Raw genomic sequence first — 22,742 nt, 5'->3', positions numbered from 1 at the left:
TCTGAAGGGGAATCAATTCAATCCTATTGTCATATGCGGAATGGGGGGAATTGGTAAGACCACATTGGTGGGCGACGTTGTTAACAATGCAAAGACAGAGGATCTATTTGATGAGTATACAAAGGCACAAGTTTCTGAAACTCCTGATGTGAATAAGATTCAAGCTGAGCTTGCAGAATTTCTAGGGCTGAATCTTACACAAGGGGTTTCCGAAGCAAGAGCAGATAAGTTACGTAAAAGATTATCTGGTACTAAGAGGGTCCTTGTAATATTAGACAATGTTTGGATCGACACCCTTAGATTTTTGGGCCATAGGAATTCCTTGTGATCTAAAAACCTGTACAATTTTGGTAACATCTCGGAACCAAGATATATTCAATCAGATGGAAACCAGAAAGAAAATTCTCATTGATGTTTTGCCAGCAGATGAGGCCTGGCGTCTGTTTAAGAATATGGCTGGAGGTTCCATTGAATCTGATTCCCAGCTGAAGGACATAGCAGAAGAGGTTCTGAAGGAGTGTGGTGGGTTGCCACTTGCAATTTCTACTCTTGGAATGGCACTACGAGACAAAGAGAAATCCATTTGGAATGATGCACTCAGACGACTAAGAAAGCCTTTCCCAGCACTCAGACTAGGAATGGATAAGAAGGTGTATGAACCAATAAAGTTGAGTTATGACATTTTGGAAGGGGAAGTCAAATCTTGTTTTTTGCTCTGCTGCTTATTTCCAGAAAGCAGTGATATATTGCTTCAAGATTTAGTTATATATGGGATTGGGCTTGGGCTCTTTCAAGGCATTGATTCAATATAGAAGAGGGAAGAAACCTTGTAAAAGCATTGGTGGACACACTCAAAAGTTGTCATTTGTTGTTAGACATAGACAAAGAAGAGTACGTCCGAATGCATGATGTGGTACGTGATGTAGGGCTATATATAGCCTCTGATCAGCGTGAAGAAAGATTTGCGGTAAGCCATAGAGTCGAATCGAATAAGGATGTTGTTCCTGAGAAATACACTTCCAGTGCACTGAGAACCGGTAAAAGTAGTCACAGAAATGAGCTTTTACTGTTGTCATGCATGAGTAAGTACTCATCGGAGCTAGCAGCCACTACTATGTTTGAAGGAATGAAAGAGCTCAAGGTCTTGGACATCAAGAGAACAATCATATCGCCCATACTGTCATCACTCCCGCTTTTCGAAAACCTTCGAGTGCTGTATCTAGAGTATTGCGATTTGAGATCAGAAATGGTGGGAGCTGTCATTGGGAGGCTGGGGACACTCATGATACTCAGCTTACGGGGGAGTCAAATTTCACAATTACCTGATGAGTTTAAAAACTTGTCTGATCTAAGGTTGCTGGATTTGACTGGATGTAGTGTACTCAGAAGCATTTCACCAGGCGTCATATCAAGTTTATCCCGACTGGAAGAGTTGCTCATGTGGAATAGCTTTGAGAATAGCGCTAAGAGCTGGTTGGGCGAGCTAGTTTCCTTGGGTCGTTTGACTAATTTAGAAATGTTTCTGCCATCAGTTGGCAATCTGGGAAACAGCCTGCTATTTGAAAAGCTTGAAAGATTTCAGATCTCTATAGGATCAATGCATGAAAAAGCGGTTGTAAACCCTAGTGACAACTACTTGAGACTTCATGATGTTGATGCAATCTATCTATTGGGTACTGGAATCATTGAGTTGCTAAAGAAAACTGGTACGTTAGATATAAAAATGAGGAATTTGTCGTGCCCTCTGAATCTTGCCTTGGATACAGAATGTTGGGAAAACTTGACGGATCTTACGCTAGAGGACTGTTATGGTCTGCAATATCTCATAGACATGACACTAATGGCTCCACGATGCGTCTTTCCTGTCTTGTATTCACTGAAGCTCAAGGGACTCAGGTGGCTGGAGAAGATATATCACGGTGAGCCGACATTGGGGTCACTTCAACGACTAAGGAAGTTGACTTTATCTGATCTATCTGCATTGAAGTATGTTTTGAAGATAGAAAGTCAATCTTCAATCCTCAGAAATTTAGAAGAGCTATACATACAAGATTGTCAGTCCTTGGAAGAGATTTTTGCCTTTGAAGGATCAGGACATCACGAGGAAGAAGCCAATGAAATTACCTTCCTAAATTTGACACGCTTGACTCTTCATAATCTACCGAGCTTCATTGGGATAAGCAAGAACATCTATAAGACCAACTTTCCTCAATTGATCACAATGGATCTCCGAACGCTGCCCAAGTTCACCAGACTCTGCCGGAATGGTTTGGCTCCAGATTGTGGCTATGACGCTGTACAACATCTACTGGACCCCAAGGTACTTTTCCTTCTCTCTTTAAACTAATGAGAATTGAAACCGTGACTTTCATAGGCTAGGGTTGGTTAGACTAACTAACTAATAGACCTGTTCATCGCCATTCAACCTATATATCTTTTCATCTAATTAGCTCTTAACTATCACTTTTATATTTCAGTTCTTGGTTTTGAGTATTTACGACTTTTTCAGTATATCTCGTCATTCTCCAATCTTGTCAGGATCATGCCATTGTTGTTCTCAAGAAAATTATCAAAATCTCCAAACCAGGCTATCTCTCCTCCCTTAGTTACCACCCTATCAAATTCATAGTTCTATATCCGATTAATATATCTAAGAAGAAAGAAAAGTAAACATTTACTTTCTTAGTCTCAATCATCATAAGTAAATCCATATAAACTTCAATATCTGAATATAGGGATCGATGGCAAAAATTCCACCGGGACGGGTCTCCTATAGATCCCCGACCCTAATGTGGAAGAACTTGAGAGAAAATTGGGGAATTGGGTGAGGTTATGAACCCCATCTCCAAACCCGCCCCAATAATAGTTTTTCTAGCTTTTTTAATTTTAGTCAAATACAGGGAGAGTCTCTAATGAGGATCTTTAAAATGAGGATTTTCTAGTTAATGGTTGTGATATCCACTTTTTGATTACATTTCGGTAAATCAACCAATAGAAGTTTAAATATTCATGAGTAGATCATTTCTGCAAATTTTTGATCAAATTGAAAATTATTAAAGTACCGAACTAGATCAAATATGAATGAACTGTCAAACCTGACCTTTTCATGATCATAAATGATAAATCACGATTATGAATGTCTTAACGATTTTCAATTCGGTTGAAAATTTGTAAAAATAATCTACTCATGAATATCTAAACATCTAACTGTTAATTTGTCAAAATGTAATCAAAAATGGGTCTTACAACAGTTGATTAGAAAGTCCTTATTCCAGTACATCCCACCATTTTCAGATTTTCTTTGTGATAAATTTTTTTTAGGAAACTTAAGAAAATGAATATATGCCAACACCCGGGTTTAAGAAAATTCCTTATTATGAGAACTTTTTGTAAAATTTATTTTAAATTGTCCTTTAAATTGTTTTATTATGGAAGCCTAATCCCAGTGGGAATGGGAATGGGAAATCCAGAATAATTTTTATTGAAAACTGAAAAGTTCACTGCATTTGCAGGTTGATTTTCCAGAGTTGAGAGAACTAAGAATTTGCTTCCTTAAAAACTTCAAAGAGATATGGAACAACCAACTTTCACCACGCTCCTTCAGTAAATTGAGATGTCTTATAGTATCCAACTGTAGCAAACTCGTGCATTTGGTACCCACATTTATGCAAAGTAGACTGCAGCAGTTAGAGATGATAAGCGTGGAAGACTGTCCTTCAATAGAAGAGATTTTTGAATTCAGAAGACTGAGTGTCGCCGAAGAGATGCAAATAAACAAGATCATCGATTCCAGACAAACTCATGGCGTTCCGCATTTGTTATCATTAAACATCTATGGTTGTAACAGTTTGAAAAATCTGCTATCTCCTTCCATTGCCAGAAGTCTTGGACAGCTCATGAGTATAACGATGCATGAGTGCCATAAGATAGAAGAAATAATCACAAAACCAGCAAGGGGTGATGAAACAGAAGATAAAATTATGCTCCCTCGGCTCAAGTATTTGAAAATTTGGAATCTATCAAGTCTCATAGCTTTTTCTCAAGGCAATTATAATTTTGCTTGGCCATCAATGAAAAAGTTGAGTACTGGCAACTGCCCTAAAATGATTAAATTCTGTTCAGGATCCCTCAACATACCAAGGGACGTGTATCTCGATGTCAAGGGGAATAATATTATGCAGGAGCTCGATATGTGTAGGAAGTAAACCTAATGTAACGAGGTACGCAATTGCTCAGCATTTTTTTAGTCGAAAATTGCTCAGCATTTTGATGATTAAGTTCTGTTCAGGATCCCTCAGCATACCAAGGGACGTGTATCTCGATGTCAAGGGGAATAATATTATGCAGGAGCTCGATATGTGTAGGAAGAAAACCTAATGTAACGAGGTACGCAATTGCTCAGCATTTTGATCAGTACAGTACTTCCTGATATTTTGTAATTTTTGTGACACGTCTGATCAGCATGCATGTGTAATTGTTTACATAGACATCTATGTAATAGTTTACTCACACTGTTTTTTGTGAATAATTATTACTTACACCGATTTCTGTGTGTAGTTGTTATTCACATAAATTTTTTCTTTTAAACTCTTTTAATTAATTTTTGGTAAAAAATTACAATTTACAAATGGGTACAGATATCTATAAATATAAAATTCTTTCATAAATCATAGTTTTGTTACTAATTTATTACACACAAATATATGTGTGTAAAACCTTTGTTATGCTTTTGTTAGTACACACAAATATCCGTGTGGCTCAATATATATTAAGTATTTGAGACATACGGATATTTATGCGAAATTCTATGTCGCATTGATTTCAATAAGAAATATTGTTAATATGTGCTTATGTAAGGTCTAGTTAATCATTTCACACTAATGTCTGTAGCTAGAAATCAAATTCCACATATTTTTTATCAATGTAAAAGTCAGTACGTAGGTTTAAAATCTATGTGCATTGCCACTTTTACTTGTAGTGAAGTAACATGTAAACCGTTGTGTGCGTGTGACTTTTTGCAGATTTGGATACTGCGTTTTTACTCCTGCTGGAGTGAATCTGGGAGCAATTTGGGCTTCTTTTTGTTGTGAAAATGTATGTTATAAGCCTTTATGAGAGTGCTACTTATTCCAAGTATATAACTGACATTTTTTGATAAATTTTTGTGAATTTGTGTGTAATTTAAGATTTTTCTTAACGCTTTCTGTATGATATAAGAAAAAGAGGATTTGATGGTTTATTTGTGAGATTAAAGAGCCGACAAGTTTTGACTATATATGTAATTTGTGATTATTTGAAAAGAGTTTGTTTTTTGCTGTTTTATTATGTAACAACCAGTCATCCATATGTCTACATAATTTATTTAGATTGGTTGGAAGTTGAATTTTCTTCTGAAATTATGAGAAGAGAGCAAAAACTGAGATACTCCTTCATATTGAATTAAATTTTCATCCAAGTGTGAATTTAGCCGATTCAAATGAAGCACGCAAATTGGATCTGTATGATAGACCAAAAGAATGTCTGCACTCTTCACGTATGCATGCATGCAAGGCAACTCTATCTCTCAAGTCTCCTAACCTTATCCCACCTTCTTTATAATTATCATGCTTATCAATTGTATATGTAAATCTAATATAATAGAGTTCTACTCTATCTTGTGTAACGACTTGTAGTGATCACTAGTATCTGTTGAATATAAATACATGGTATTGGCCATCAATTAAGGTGTGCTCAATACTACATTTCCATCCCTTGTTTCTAAACCTTTTATGGTATCAAGAGCTTGTAGTGTCTAACGACAAACTCCATTTTTTTTTTTACCAATGACCACTATCAGTTCGACCTCCTCCTCTACTATCTCCTCCACCACCTCCTCCCAAACCCTCAACCTCAACAATAATCATTCTGTCAATCCCTCACAGTCTTCTAATGCTGGAAATGATTTTTCTTCTGGCAATGTATCTCATTTTCTATCCATCAGGTTAGATAGAACCAACTATCCTCTGTGGTTGGCTCAGATCACTCCTATTCTCAAGGGTCGCAAACTCATGGGCATTGTGGATGGCACTAATCCCTGCCCTCCATGTTTCCTTGCTGCTAGTGACGGCAATCTCACAGACACTGTCAATCCCAACTATGAAAATTGGATTGCTCAAGAGCAGACTGTGCTCAGTTGGATCAATGGGTCTCTCACTCCCTCTGTCCTTGCAACAGTTGCCCGTTCCACATCTGCCTTTTTCACCTGGAAGTCCTTGGCTAGGAGATATGCATCTCAATCCCAGAATCGGGTTCTGCAGCTCCGTAGCGATCTCCTTCGTACTTTCCGTGGTAATCTCAGCATCTCTGACTATCTTGACAAGATTAATTCCATTGCAGATAATCTTGCCCTTGCCGGACATCCTATGGGTGATGAAGATCTGGTATCTATTATTATGAACAACGTTGGTCCAGTCTATGAGACCACAGTGAGTTCTGCTCAAGCACGTGATACCCCTATCACGTATGATTCTCTTGAAGCCTTACTTTTATCTGCGGAACGAAGAATGGCTGATCAACATCAAGGTGCTCTTGACCTCAGCTCTCAACTGACAGCCCTCCATGTCTCTAATTCTGGTCGTGGGAGAGGCCATGCTTCTCTTCTTAATGATGTGGTTGAGCCTACAGGTTTTAAACAAGCTGTTAAACATGCACACTGGAGGCAAGCAATGTTTGAAGAATACGCTGCGCTCCAAAAGAGTGGTACATGGGATTTGGTGTCGTACAAACCCTCTATGAATGTCCTCCCCAATAAATGGATCTTCAAAATCAAAAAGCGTGCTGATGGCTCTATAGAACGGTACAAGGCACGCCTTGTTGCCAACGGCTTTCATCAACAGGAAGGTATTGATTTCTCAGAAACATTTAGTCCGGTCGTCAAGCATTCCACAATTCGTCTTGTCTTGGCTTTGGCAGTTAGTCATAGTTGGCATGTTCGGCAACTAGATGTTCATAATGCATTCTTGCATGGTTATATCACTGAGGACGTCTACATGCGACAACCATCTGGCTTTGTTGATCCAACCTATCCCAAACATGTTTGTAAATTGAAGCGTTCCTTATATGGCCTTAAGCAAGCTCCTAGGGCCTGGTTTCAATGTTTTGCTGACTACATCGAAGACTTGGGGTTCAAAGAATCAAGAGCAGATTATTCCATGTTCACTTATCGTCATGATGGTGTCTTTCTCATCCTTCTCATCTATGTGGATGATATTCTTCTTACTGGTAACAACCCTTCTTCAATTACTAAACTTATTCACCGGTTGAGCTCCTTGTTTTCTATGAAAGACCTTGGTCCTATACATTATTTTCTTGGCATTGAAGCAACCTATCATGGCTCTCATCTTTCCCTCACACAAACAAAGTACGTCGTTGATTTGCTTAAACGTACTAACATGCATGAAGTGCAACCAATTTCATCACCAGCAACAAGTGGTCAAAAGTTGAGTAAACATGCCGGCACTTGTCTTTCTGATCCCTCAGAGTATAGAAGTGTTGTTGGAGCACTCCAATATCTCACGCTTACTAGACCTGACATTTCCTACTCTGTCAATCAAGCGTGTAAGTTTATGCAGGCACCAACTACTACTCACTGGACAGCCGTGAAACGGATTCTTCGCTATCTTAAAGCCACTATCACTCATGGGTTACTTTACAAACCAGGTTCTCTTCATCTTCAAGCTTACTCGGATGCCGACTATGCTGGCGATCCTGATAATCGTCATTCATCTGGTGGATATTGTGTATACCTGGGTCCTAATCTGATCTCCTGGAGCTCTAAGACTCACAAAACCGTTTCCCGTTCTAGTGCGGAAGCTGAGTATAGGCAACTTGCTTATACTGCAGCAGAAATCTCATGGCTCCGCTCTATTTTCTGTGATCTTGGCCTATTCCTTCACTGTCCCCGTATTTGGTGTGATAATATCTCTGCCATTGCAATTGCCTCTAATCCCGTATTTCATGGACGCACTAAACATGTTGAAGTCGACTATCACTATGTGCGGGACAAGGTTGTCAACCGCGAGCTTCAGGTTTCCTTTGTTTCTACAACAGATCAGCTAGCTGATATATTCACCAAGGGACTCCCTGCTCCACGGTTTCACTTTCTTGTTTCCAAGCTGCCAGTTCTTTCTCGCCCTGCCAGCTTGCGGGGGCATGATAGACCAAAAGAATGTCTGCACTCTTCACGTATGCATGCATGCAAGGCAACTCTATCTCTCAAGTCTCCTAACCTTATCCCACCTTCTTTATAATTATCATGCTTATCAATTGTATATGTAAATCTAATATAATAGAGTTCTACTCTATCTTGTGTAACGACTTGTAGTGATCACTAGTATCTGTTGAATATAAATACATGGTATTGGCCATCAATTAAGGTGTGCTCAATACTACATTTCCATCCCTTGTTTCTAAACCTTTTACTGTAGTACATCATCATATTAATCCCTTACTGTAAGCGTCGTTGAATAACTATTCATATTCGTTCTTTGTATTGCCAATCTTGACTATACACTCCATGCTCATTTTAGGTAATGTGCCCAACATGTCTGTTAACAACTTTAGCAGCAGTGTGTCATTGTAGTGTGTTATTCCCTTGTCAATGTACCTTGGGAATAATATTCCCACTCCAACCCTTGTCGAAAACCAAAGAAAAAAAGTATATAAAGTAAAAAAAAATGATTGAAAAGAGCAGTGTTTGATCATGAGTTTACGTGTTTACCGGCTGCCTTCTATGCCAAGTTTCATGGCTCAAACTGTTCTTGATGACAGACAGCCTTGCAAGGCCAAAGAGCTGTGGTTAAAGCAACGGCTTAGTTTTATTTTATTTTATTTTTTAAAAGAAAATAATTATGTAAACTAGGAACCATCATCAACTTAAGATCGCCTGTGGTCTGTTTGGTGACTTGGATCACAAAGGATTTCGATGAAATTAATGCGAAGTTAGATGAACTTGCTTTGCTTGACAAAAATGTCTATGATTAGCAGATAATCATATAAATATTTAAGGACACTTAGTTTGTGTGTCGGACTCAAACTCTAATTACTTATCAGAGCTGTAATAGGGTTAGTCTTACCAATATCTATGAAGATATTTCAATCATTGTATGATTCAGTTACCTTATAAAACGCAGATTATTATTTGCTTGTAATCCTCTATATAAAAAGGCACATATTATCAATGAAAGAATAACTCATTCTCTCCTAATTTCTGATTTTCTAAAACACGTTATCAGCACGAGTCCTAACCCTGAAACCCTGAAACCTAAAAGCCAAAACTCTAATTTTGTAACCTTGAAACCCTAACTTCCCCCATCGCACACCTCAAAGCCCTTGATCCAAAAATCCAATAACCGGCAGCAGAACCACCAGAACAGGCCGGAAAACCCTTGAACTGGCCACCGGAATCCCTGAACTGATCTGGTTAGCCTTACCCGCACACCCTTGTGCTTACCCCGCACGCCCTTGTGTCGATTAGCCTCGCTTCGCCCACGCATGCCCAACAGCAGCCTCGCCTAGCCTCCCCCCTGCGCATGCTGATAGCCTCACTAGTGTCGCCCTACAGCTTGCTCTGATAGCCTCGCCCAAGCCTGCTCACACGTAGCAGCCTCTATCTACATACCAACATGCGCACGACATCAGCACTAGTTAGCCTCACTTCAACAAGCTCCAGCCAAGTTCCAGCCAGCAACCAACCACCTCCGGCCACCAGTGATCTTCGGCGACTTTTTCCAACCATCTTCCGGCACTTTTCCCGTGAATTTCCGGTAACCCCAAAACAAGGTAAATTTTTCTAAAAGTTCCTATTTTGAGTTTTTTCAATTTTTCTTCTTTTTCTTGGGGACTTCCAACATCCCTTCTTCTATCTCCCACTTCTTCTTTTGTGGGAAGACTTAAGCTAAATTGTGGGGGTTTGTGCTATCTCCAAACTCAGAGTTTGTAAAGAATTTATGATCTACCACTTACATCATTGTTTCGATCTAATCTAATATCTCTTGGAATCAAATTTCTTGGGAGAGATTACGCTAAAAAATTTCTTTTGTTTCCGTGGTCTCCTTTTTGCTCTGAAACTAACCTTTTTTTTTTTTTGTTCTTTTCAGGATGAGTAACCTGAACAAACTGGACTTTGCTCCATTAGGGACAACTGGCATTGAATACCACAAGTGGGTTTGTGATGTTCACCAGTATCTCAAGGCTCAAGGGATCCTATCAACAATCCTTGAGCCTTCTCAGGACATGCCTACCGTAGCCCAGGCTCAAAGTTTGCAAGCAAATAGAGCAGCTATGGAAGCAAACAAGGCAAAAGCCATCATCCTCATGACTCGTCATATGGATGATTCTCCAATACAAGTATCTGAATGAAGAAGAACCCGGAAGGTTGTGGGTCTCACTCGAAGAGCGCTTTGGCAACTTCTATGACTCCCTGCTTCCTGACTTAGAAGTGAGATGACATAATCTCCACTTCTATGATTTCAAGACAGTTCTTGATTACAACTCGGAAGCACTTCGCATCAAATATTTGATGAAATTAATGTGGAAAAGATATCACAGATGTGATATGATCAAGAGGAGTCTCTCTACCTTCCCAGTCTCTGCATTGATGGTTGCTAAGAACTATCGTATAGATGTAACTGCAAGACGTGTCACAAGGTTTCATGAGCTAATTGGAGCCATGAACGTAGCTGAGAAGCACGACAATATCCTTGTGAAAAAACTAAAATTCTAGATTCATGGGAACCAAGTCTGTTCCGGAGTCCAATTATAGTCGCGCCCCTAAGGGAGGGCGCTAAGAGTGAAACTCTCAATCTAGGGCTACTTCTGGACATTCTGATCCATATTCTCTCTCTAATGAGGAAGGTAACCGCCAAAATAAGCGGACATGGAACCATGGTGGTTAACGTATAAAGAAAGAGCGAGGCCTCTGACCATGGTGATGGCGCCACCACGTCACCAATAAGAGTTATCCAAATCGCACTCCAAAAGTACCTCGATTGAGGGAGCCTGACCAAAGAAATGTTTGTCTTCGATGTGGAGCATCCATACATTGGGCAAAGGTATGTAACACATCACAGAATGTTGTAAACGCATACAGGATTTATCGTGAACTAAGGGAAGCAAGCTACATGGAACAAGAGGATCAAGATCGAAGATGATCTCGAACTAAGGGTGGAAGACTTCAAATTTGGCCTAGATCAAAAGACTGGCAATTTGAATAAGAGTCTTTATTTTTCAAGAGATGTAACAAGGCAATTGCCATAGTATTAATAGTAGATGTCATTGGTTTAGTTTTTCTTCAACTAGGCTCATCCAAAGTGAGTATGATGTCTAGGAAAGTTTTGAGATAAGTGGTACTTAAGTGTGCTTTGCTCCACCGACATCTCTTTACTTCCCTAGTCATATTTATTTTAGAGTTACCGAAAGAAGTCAAACTACTATCTTTGTTTTACATTAGCTAGTTTCGGATTAGATTTTCTTTATGGTTAAGAAACAATGATGTACATTGTTGGCTTATGAGTAAAATTTTGATTTTTTTTCATTATGACTCCATTTTAAATTCTGAGCATGTTCCTCTATGACTACGATGGTTGGGCCATCAGATTTAGTTCAAGGACATGGAATGACTCAATTCCTCTTGCCTAATGGCACCTTGATTATTGTCACAGAAACTCTCTATGCTCTCAGGACAAGTCAAATCCAATTGAGCTATTCGAGCCAACATATTCCATGCGGAAACGCATACTGAGAACGGATTATAGTTTTTTTTTTGCATTACCTCTAATGATTGCGGATAAAGGCGCATCTTAGAGAAACTTATGTGTCTCTCTAGTGGACTTTATGTAAAGCCCCAAGCCGCACCTCACCAGCTTAAGCTCGTTACAGTGCCGCGAATCTCTAAAACATATTCATTAAGTTTACCACACTTTATGTCACCACTATTCGAGTTATTAAATCCAATAAAATTATGAGAGAAGATCTCTTAGGTTGAGACACATGTTGGCTTTGCCACGACAGGATAGGTCATCCTAGTCATGATATGATGATCCGTATATTAAAGACTTCATAAGAACATCCATTCTTTTGAGTGAAATTAAGCAAGAATCAAAGGTTGATTCTTGGAATGAGTGTGACCGCCACCGCCGTCTACCACCGGCCTAGGGCCAGTGACGTCCTTATCCATGACGCCATGGATGGCGCTCATCATAGTGATGACGCCCTTGGTGATGTTGTAGTCACCAACTTTGCTTCCAATAGTGTTTAAGACACTCAGGCCCAACCAAAATCCTCATTGGTTGCTTCTAAGGCCCCTCGCTCATTCTGTAAAGTATGTTCCTTATGGAAATTAGGACAGAGACCGTCCTACACAAAAAATATGAAAATACTCATTCTGTTTTTACATTGAATCAGAGGAGATTCTGTGGACTTATTCAACCAAGTTGCGGACCATTTAACTACTTCATGATATTAGTTGACGTGCAAACATGCTGGTCACATGTTCTACCATTGTTCACTTGTAATGCTGCCTATGCTACACTGCTAGCACAAATCATATGGTGACGGACTCACTCCTCGGATAATTGCATTTAGTCAATTTGACTTGACAATGTTGGAGAGTTTACATCGAAGACTTTTGATGATTATTGCATATCATTGGGACTGATGTTGGACATCATATTCCCATGTACATATCCAAATGGCCTGGTCTTGCAAAAATGACTACTATGGTAGCCCGGACATTGGTAATGTGCACCAATTTCTCTATATCCGCTAGGGGTTATACAATATTGCATGCAGCTATGTTAATTCGTCTATGACCCACTGCCACTCAATCTATCTCTGCATTACAGGTAGTGACTAGGTACAAGTATCTCGTACTTACGTACATTTGAGTGTGCCATTTATGTGCCTATTGAGCAGCCACAACACACTAAGATGGGTCCACAAAGACGAATGGGCATATATGTTGGATATGAAGCTCTAACTATCGTCTGCTACCTGGAACCCTTGACATGTGATCTCTTTATTGCTAGATTTGCATATTGTCACTTTGATGAAACAGTATTCCCGTCGTTAGGGGGAGATAAGAACACAGATATTCAACAGGAACGACAGAAATTATCGTGGTCTGTCCCCACTATGTCTCATCTCAATCCTTGCTAAAGTGACGAGATCACACATATCTGCTGCAAACGTGCCTGCAAGGATGGATGTCCTTACGAAAGAACATAGCGCCACCCTACACGGAGGTAGGCATGACACCAACGCCATAGAGAGTAGCACTTTGGCGTCACAGGTCATGGCCCAAGCTAGCTAGGATGCATGGGAGGCCCGTAGGTTCGAAGAATACATTGGCATAACCCAATCCTTTGTTCATCGACACTCAAAACCTGTCTCATGAGAATGTTCCGGATTAAGGTTATCCTTGGAGGACGCCTCAACGACAGAACCTATTCCTAAGAATATAAAATATTTAAAAATTACACTAGTGTATATGAGACGTGGGATAGAAACTTCATTATGATTGATGATGTATTCACGCATTTCATTGCACATGAGTTTGTTGAGTCTGATGATATCGAATGATGCTCCGATGAATGATGAATGCTAATGTTGAGAAAATTGGTCTAAATGGAAATATCTTATCCAGGTTGAGTTGGATTCTCTAACGAAGAGGAAGGTTTTTTCAAGTCAGTGATGCCAACACCTCCTGACATAAAACTTGTTGTCTAATGAGTTTTCGTTAGAAAGCGTGATGAGAAAAAGATATGGTAATCTCGCCTTGTGGTGCAAGGCTTCTCACAAACGCCCTGGAATCGACTACGAGGAGACATATTCTCCTGTAATGGATGTCATTGCACTCCACTACCTTGTCAGTTTGATAGTTTCCAAATAAACTGAACATGCAGCTTATGAATGTGGTCACTACGTATCTTTATGGGGATCTAGATACGAAATATACATGAAGATTCCTGGTGGACTTCATTTATCCAAGTCAAGTGGCTTTAGATCACGGAGTGCATTTTCAATGAGGTTGAAACGCTCACTAAGTGACTACTTGATTGGGAAGAGATATGTCAATAATGAACTATGCCCGCGCGTTTCTATGACAAGTTTCGAATTCTATCATGGTTCATGTTGGTGACATGATCTTTAGTAGAAGCCCTTAAAGAGTTAAGGGAGATCGCTGAACACTTGAAATCTGAGTTTGAGATGAAGGATCTTAGGAGAACACAGTAATGTCTCGGTTTGGAACTTGAGCACCATGTTGATGGATGCTTAGGCATTTTGACAATGTTAAGCCCTAAAGCACATTCATGATCGTCTGTAGTCTTGATCCTAAAAAGGATCCTCTTCGTCCGAATGATGATGACAAATATGTGATAGAGGCAGAAGTTCCCTACTTAAGTACAATAAGCGCATTATTGTACTTAGCTCAATGCACAAGACCATACATCTCATTTGCAGTGAACTCGTTAGCTAGACATAGCTCTGCGCTAATGCCACACCACTGGACTAGTGTAAAATATATCTTTCAATACTTGAGATGTAAGATTGATATGGGCTTGTTCTATCCCTACAGAGAGATAATGGATTCGGACCCATTACACACCAGAAACACCACCAACATTGACATGCGTCCTCCATCCCCATCCCAAAACAACATTAATTAGTGTTTGGAAGGTTTAATTTGTTGATGTTGGCCTCACTACGCCAATAATGGCATCAGACGACAGTTTTGGACTGTCGTCTGATGAAGTTCAGTGCTGTTGTTAAAGCCTGTGCCGTCTGGTGGAATTATCAGACAACAGCAAGAAACTGTCGTCTGAGTAAATTTTACACAAGAGCAACTGCTTACATGACTGTTGTTTGAATACCAGAAAGAACAACAGCGCCATATATGCTTACTGTTGTCTCTATGAAGCTTCTACATCGAAGGACTAGTTTTTTTCTGTTGACTGGATTTAAACAACACAATAGGTTGCTTAAAATGGCGTTGGGTGTCCAATTTTGATACTACAGGTTTATCTAAATAACTGTTGTCTGAGTTTTTATTGGACAATGATTTTTAATGTAGTCTTGTTGTCCTAAGATGGCTCCAACAACAGCTTTTGCTATCATTTTAGTTGTGTTTAACTCTCTCAGACAATTGTTTTTGCTTAGTTGAGAGTGGTCTGAAAGTGACTTATGATGTACATTTTCTTTTATGGAAGAACAACAATCTTTATTAAATGAAACTAAGGAGTACATGGGGCGATGCAATAGCATCAAAAGAAAGCAATAAAACTACGATGAACATCATCTGGACTTATATAAATGTAACAATAATTCCATATATCATAAGTGGTCAGCTAGTAGGGCTTAGATAGGTCATCCTTGGGAAAAGCCTTCAGTGCATGGGGTGCTCACTGTTCCTCTATGACAAGCAGCTTGCTTCCTTGGAAGAAATCTAAGTGATCCATGCCTGGGAAATCCAAAAGCAGCAGCAAAAAAATTAGGTCCGAAACTAGTGCAAAACAATGGTTATGATACCAGGTAGAAAAAGTAAAAGGCTGAATCTGAGAGTATATATGTAATAGAGATATTAACACCTTTAAAGAAAAAACTACCCCTACAATAAACACAAACTAAAGACAATCATAAAGCCAAATAGTAAAACATTTATAAGATCAAGTTCAAAACTGAAGATTGAGTTCTTTACATAGGGCCTTTACTTTGGCGACCTTTGCTGGGTCAGGGTTCCCATTGTTCTCCTGGAAACATAAGTTGGAATTTATTATATCTATCCTTTAGTACCAACCAGCAACTAGATATTATAAGAGTCACTATTAATTGCATGTATCACATACATGTAGTATTTTCTTTTGTTCCTCATTGCTAAGTTCCAGAGCTTTCACAGCCAACCAAGAGCATTTGAAATCTTCAATATCTGTTTCTATCTGATAACACAAAGAACTTGAGAAAGAACACCATACATCAAACAAGTATCAGCTAAATATTTGACTACACGATTACTGTATTTCATCTTCCTTATACTCACCTTTCCAATTGTTTCCTGATCACCAGCCATCCAAATAATCATCCTATTAAGAAAAAGACAAATGATATCAAGTTATTGATTAACAATTAACAAGAAAATTTACATGTATTTTGTATTTCAGATATCAACAAACCATTACCTATACTTGAAAGTAGATCCCCATATCAATATGAATATACAGACTGCACATTTGTCCTTGTTCATTAACATACATCCATCCACTCACAAAAGGAGGAGGAGGCATATAGCCCGAGTAAGTCTTGTCCTGGTATGAGGTCCCCCCAGAGTTACAGAGCTGTTGAATATCAGTAGAATTGCCATTCGACTGGCAGCTCATCTCCATTTTAGAGTTTGATCCAACTTTGTCATCAAAATAGCATCAACACAAGATGAAGAAGAAAACCACCATTCTCACACCTGATGGTAAAGGTAATAACAATAAGCAAATCAGGCACCACATATGCAAACGTAGTAGCAATACAAACAAGCACAGGAAAAAAACAATAATAGTAACGTGGTTCGGCAATAGCCAATACACAGATAACAATCGAGTTACCGAGCAACATTAACTGAGCAAGCACAAAATAAAAACCCAAACCAACACTACAAGCTGCTAGCAGGAACATCAGAAATATCAAACAATTTGAATTGAACCCTACGAATTGAATTAAATCGAGCTAGACCCTGAATTAATCCCCAAATTCAACCTAATCAACTAAGAGAAACGCTTACAACAAACTGATGAAGAAGGCAAGAGGCTTGAGCTTTCAAAAAACCTAACTCCCTAATTTGGAAAGAAAATGGAATCCAGCACAAAAACAGATATGAGAAAAGCGTAACAAGGAATTGACGAACTAAAGCATAAAGAAAAGAGAAGAGGAATAGGGAATCTTACTGGAAGGGGAGTAGGCTATGGCGGAGTCGAACCAGAGCTCGGCATTGATCTAGTCGCCGTCGGTCTCGTCCTTGATGAAATCGAAGAACTGCAAGACCGAGAACTCATAAATCTCATGAACCATCATCATAGTCATCGTCAAGGATGCCGTCGTGTTAGGTTACTCCGTCGCCAGGGGCATTTGGCGTCTGAGAAATCCTTCTAGTCTCAATATGTGAGAGAGAGAGAGAGAGGAGAATTGGGGGATTAATGAAACAGAGTGGAGACAACTAGACGAGTATAAGTGTGAGAATTTTGGCCAAGTATTAAAACGACGCCGAGTTAGTCATCAAAATGGAGGGAGTTGAAAAATTGAATTTTGGCCAAGTGCGGGAACTCAATTAGGGCAGCAGGATTTAGAAACTTAGACAACAGAGACACACACCGTCATTGTCTAAAGGAGAGTTGCACAACAGACATAGAAAAACTGTTGTTTGAATATATAGTCAGACAACATCATATACTAACATTATATGAATTATAATCACACAACAAACACAAAAAACTATTGTCTGACGATATAGTCAAACAACTGCAGATACTAACATTATCTGAGTAATAATTGCACAACAGACACAGAAAAACTATTGTCTGAATAAAATTACTCAGACAACATCAAAATGCTACCATTGTCTGAATAATAGTTGCACAATGACGAAGTAATAACTATTGTGTCATTAAAAACAATTAGACAACATATTTTTTCAACTATTGTGTTAATCAACCTTCGACAACATCAATGAAATAACTGTTGTCTGAATTGATTGATACAGACAACATCAGAAAAACAATCATTGTCTGATTTATAATTGCACAACAGCAATGTAACAACTGTTGTTTGATTCGAAAATTCAGACGACAGAATAATTTTTGCTGTCGTCCCAAAGTATCAGACGACAGTCAAAATTTTTGCTGTTGTCTGAAGCATGTTGTCTGATGCCATTATTGACGTAGTGTGGGTATCTCTCTAACACACAAAAATGTCGTTCCCAAACTGGTTATGTGTTCACCATGGAAAAATCCGCGATATCTTGGAGGTCTACAAAACAGACCCTAGTCTCTACTTCTTAGAATCATGCAAAGATTATAGATCTTCACGAAGCGGTTTGTAAATGTATATGGATTAGATCCATAATTACGCATGTTCGAAGCAATTGTGGTTTGAAGTTTACCACAAATTAGCCTACGAGCACTTATGAGGATAATGCTGCTTGTTTTGAATAAATGAAGCAAGGCTACATCAAAGGCGACAACACCAAACATAATCAGCAACGTACAATAGACTCTCCTTAAGATCAAAGTGAACCAGGTTCAATCTGAGGACAATGTAGCAGACTTGTTTACCAAGTCACCGCCTAAATCCACTTTTGAGAAACATGTTGGTAGCATCAGTTTGTAGAAGTTATCCGAACTCCCATGGTCGTAGTCATTAGGGGGATCGAGATGTGTACATGTATGGTCTCAAAATATGAATGGTGTGTTGTACTCTTTTTCTCCTTCAACCAAGGTTATTTTTGTCCCACTGGATTTTTGTTACTTGGCAAAGTTTTTAACGAGGCAACGAGAGGAGCACAACGTTTGGGCGACACAATGGGGAGTGTTTAAGGACACCTAGTTTGTGTGTTTGACCCAAACTCTATATACGTATCTGAGTTGTAATATGGTTAGTCTTACCGATATCTATGGAGATATTTCAATCATTGTATAATTCAGTCACTTGTAAGACGCAGATTCTTTGTTTGTAATCCTCTATATAAAGAGACCCCTATTATCAATGAAAGAACAACTCATTTTCTCCAATTTCTGATTTCCTAAAACAACAAAGTGCATGTAGCAAGGATTTCACAGTAATACCAGAGCCATTTGGCACGAGTGATTATTAGGCTATTTCATTAGCACAGTTGTTAATTCATCCAGGACTCCAATCCACGAAGAAAAGGATGATTCAGATAGGCAAAATATACAATTGAGAAATATAACGAGGCTGCCAGTTAGGTGTGGTATAGCATCTCTGATGTCTCCACTTTGACCCCTAGGTCACTGATTAGTGTTGGCTCAGTCCCACTAGAAACCTCATTAGGTGTGGGATTTCATCCAAACTGTACGTATTCGACTTCATCAAGTAGACTCTCATTAACATATAAGTTATAGATTGTTGTATCTGTTTTGGTTATGGGGTTTTCTCTTTCCATATCATTAGTTTACATCGAGCTACATGACTCAAACAATCTTCATATTGACAACATATGAATATTTCTTGCTAACAGTACTAGTCATCCTTAAATTATATCATCGTTTATTTTTAATTAGTACCAATTTTGATCCCACCTAGATTCACCTACTTGAGTCTTTAGGAGTGTCAAGACAAGGTTTTAGATTGCATTGTTTTTATTCTCCAATGTGAGATTTTTATTTTTTTTTATATATATATATATAGGAGTCTCACTCTCACAAACGCCACACCTTTTGTCCACAAATTTAACAATTGTACTAAAGTGGCGTTTAAGAAATAAAAAAACTGAATTCTATACAGTAAAAAACAGAGAAGTGATTCTACCAAAAAAGAACGTGACTTAAGTTCTATATGTAATGTTATATAACATGTGACGGTTTGGCCGAGTGGTCTAAGGCGCCAGATTTAGGCTCTGGTCCGAAAGGGCGTGGGTTCAAATCCCACAGCCGTCAAATTTTTTTCTTTTCTTTTCTTTCTTTTGAAACGACGTAGTATCATTGCTGGTCATTTTGCGTATTATTAAGCTACTCCGGTAATTTCTTGAGCCAGCAAACGCAGTTGATCCCCATGGCCAGAACCCTCCTTAACAAACCGGGTTTTCACTACCTCCTGACCCGATTCACATCCTCACGTCGGTCACTGCAAACCCTAGCCTACGAAGAAGTCCGAGCTACCACCACCACACCCTACCACTCCACCGCTTTTGTACTCCACGGCCTTCTCGGCTCCGCCAGAAACTGGAGATCTTTCTCCCGCGCCCTCCTCTCCAATCTCTCCGATCCATCTGGTCCATTTTTCTCTCTCCTCACTTTTCATTAGTTATCTCCATATCCATATCAGGGCACCCAATTTTGAATCTTGGTTTTATTGTATTTGTAGGATGGAGAATGGTGCTTGTGGATTTAAGGAACCATGGGAAATCAGCTGATATTGAAGGTCTGAACCCACCTCATGATTTGGTCAATGCAGCCCAAGATTTGGCTAATTTGATCAAGTCTGAGAATTGGGCTTGGCCCGATGTTGTTCTTGGTCACTCCATGGGTGGTAAGGTGGCTCTGCAATTTGCTCAGAGCTGTGCTCGTGGCCACTATGGTGATTACGCTAAGTTGCCAAAACAGGTTTCACTCACACTTGTTGCTTTCTCTTTGTGCTGAAGTTGCTTATTTTTGTATAATTTGTGGTTCATTACATGAGCAGCTTCATAGCAACCGGAAATAGGCCATCTTCAGAAAAACCGAAATGGGGAAGCTTTCGGCTAGATGGAAAATGCATGTGTAGCTTTTGTGGGATCAGCAGTACTTTATGAACCTTGAATGTCATAAGCTTTCATAACTAATGATAAAGTATTATGTTAATGTATTTTAAATGCTGCCTGCTTCATGATTTGTTTACTTGCTTGGGTTTTCAAGCTTCAAAATGCTGGTTTAATCTAATGAACTGAAACTGGAACCAGAATAATGATTTCTAGATTATTTTATTGTTTTGATATGATTCCTGCAAACAATAGGGTTCACTTGGCTGGTGGAGTAGTGATTTTATCTTTATAGATGGATTGCCAGAAGAGTGATTGAATGCTTGGTTCACTTGCACATTAAAAAAGTTGTTCCCTTTTTTGTTTTCTCTGTGATCCAGAACAGCTGTGGGTATTGGATTCTGTTCCAGGAGAAGTGAACCCTATACACAGTAATGGGGACGTTGAGAGAGTTTTGAAGACATTGCAGGGTCTACCTTCAGCAGTTCCATCACGAAAGTAATGAACCCTTTCTCCTTTTGTTGAAACATGTGATTGCATTTGTGTGCTTAGGTGCATTAGTGGTCTAAGTAGGTGGTGTTAGCTGGTGTTGTAGTGTTCTAAGTATGTGTCTGGTGGAGTCCTTCTAGTGTTCAATATGTGTGCTAACCTGCCTTTAGGGATATAACTATCCCCGAACGCGGTTAATTCTTCATGAAGAAAGCATATATTATAGTGGAGATGTAACCAAAAAGCCTACCTGCTTAATAATGCTGGTGCATACTCAGTTATTCACACCTAATCTACCCACAGATTGCTTCCCTCAAGCAAGAGCCTAGAACTCCGTGTAGAATCTCAACTTGAAGAAGAATCTGGTTAGATTCATTGTAGGATCATATTTCATATGCCCTGCTATCCCTGCATAAATATATTCCACATGCCCAGCTTGTTAACAAGTTCATTATGTGATAAACCTGGTTATTGGCTTCAGGTGGCTTGTAAATCATATGATTGAACTTGGGTTCTCAAAATCATTGTCAGAATGGATAGGCACCAACCTCAAGAAAGTTGGAGATCATGAGACATGGTCATTCAATCTTGATGGTGCTGTGGAGATGTTCAAATCTTACGGGTAAGTATCTTATCGCTTTGAAATCAGTTTTCAGAAGTAGAAACAATGCTAACATTTCTGTCTTACCCTTACCTTACCTTACCTTTCCAGGGAGAAGTCTTACATGCCTCTGTTGGAGCATCCCCCAAAAGATATGGAAATAGCTATTGTGCGTGCTGAGAACAGTGACCGTTGGGACCCAGATGTGATTCAGCAGCTTGAAAGCCTCGCTAGTCGGGAAAGAGATGGGTCGGAGGGGAAGGTTTCACTTAATGTTCTTCCCAAGTCAGGCCATTGGGTTCACGTGGATAATCCAAAAGGTCTTCTCGAGATTGTGGCACCTAAGATTTCAACGCTTTCTACTTAGCCCTAGTCAGGTTTATAAGTTATCTGCCACAAAAGATGTATTGTGGATTAGCAATATCTTTCTTATCATTTTTGCTGGCACCCAGCAACTTCATGGAATGAATGAGGCTGTGCTAATAATATTGATACTGGAATTCTAGCATTGTATGTATAATCTTGATAATTGCAAAATTCTTGCTTGTAGCCTTACAAATCTATGGTTTCATGATTTCAGAGCTATTTTTCCTGTTAATTTCTTCTCCAAGAATATTATGTGGAGCACAATGAGCACATAATCTATGGTTTTAATCCTTATACATTCAGTCTCAAATAAGCACAATGAGGATCTTCTAGCTGAATTGGTTATACATTTATGTAAACCTATAACTTAGCCAAGGATTGGGCTTTTTATTTTTATGTTTTGGAAGAATCCGAGATTTGGCCTTATTATAAGATATTCTATTGGAGGAAGTATCAATTAATTATACAAAAGAATTATGGGAGCTCTCGCTCTCTCCTCTCTGCGGCGGCTAACCCTAGGGTTTTGCCGTCCGATTTCCTTTGCCTGTGACGCTGGCGTTCGTGGGCTCTGGCTGGCGAGCCCTGTGGATTCGTGGCTCTCCCCTTTTCAACCTTCTGGTTGCTGCACCATAATCTCGTCGGCTTGGCGATAGGATTTACCCCCTTCGGGTTTTGCCCGTGCTGGTGCTTGTCTCTGTCGCAGCGATGGTGATGGGCGGCGCCGTGGTCTGGTGGACCCGAACCAGACATGGGATCCGGGTTCTAGCAAGTGGTGGCTGGGTCTGATCCGGTCTA

The 22,742-nt window shown here is 39.4% G+C and overlaps 2 protein-coding genes and 1 non-coding gene across 3 annotated transcripts; all 3 read left to right on the top strand.

Annotated features, from left to right (window-relative positions):
* The first annotated feature begins 901 nt into the window (after positions 1-901).
* Positions 902-4,205, top strand: LOC133722942 (disease resistance protein SUMM2-like). Its single transcript, XM_062149786.1, has 2 exons — positions 902-2,320; positions 3,513-4,205. The coding sequence occupies exons 1-2, from the start codon at positions 902-904 to the stop codon at positions 4,203-4,205; spliced, it is 2,112 nt and encodes a 703-aa protein (XP_062005770.1).
* Positions 4,206-19,611: 15,406 nt separating this feature from the next.
* Positions 19,612-19,691, top strand: TRNAL-UAG (transfer RNA leucine (anticodon UAG)). The gene has a single exon. It is a non-coding gene; the product is annotated as a tRNA-Leu (tRNA).
* A 64-nt stretch (positions 19,692-19,755) lies between these two features.
* On the top strand, positions 19,756-22,179 carry LOC133720978 (uncharacterized). The gene is made up of 5 exons (XM_062147472.1): positions 19,756-20,026; positions 20,119-20,357; positions 20,877-20,989; positions 21,462-21,602; positions 21,693-22,179. Exons 1-5 carry the CDS (start codon positions 19,807-19,809, stop codon positions 21,946-21,948), a joined length of 969 nt encoding a protein of 322 aa, XP_062003456.1. The 5' UTR covers positions 19,756-19,806; the 3' UTR covers positions 21,949-22,179.
* The last annotated feature ends 563 nt before the right edge of the window (positions 22,180-22,742 follow it).

The sequence above is a fragment of the Rosa rugosa genome, chromosome 7, assembly GCF_958449725.1.
Source record: "Rosa rugosa chromosome 7, drRosRugo1.1, whole genome shotgun sequence".
In the NCBI taxonomy this organism is placed as follows: Eukaryota; Viridiplantae; Streptophyta; class Magnoliopsida; order Rosales; family Rosaceae; genus Rosa; species Rosa rugosa.
This window is presented reverse-complemented; position numbering and strand designations above follow the sequence as displayed.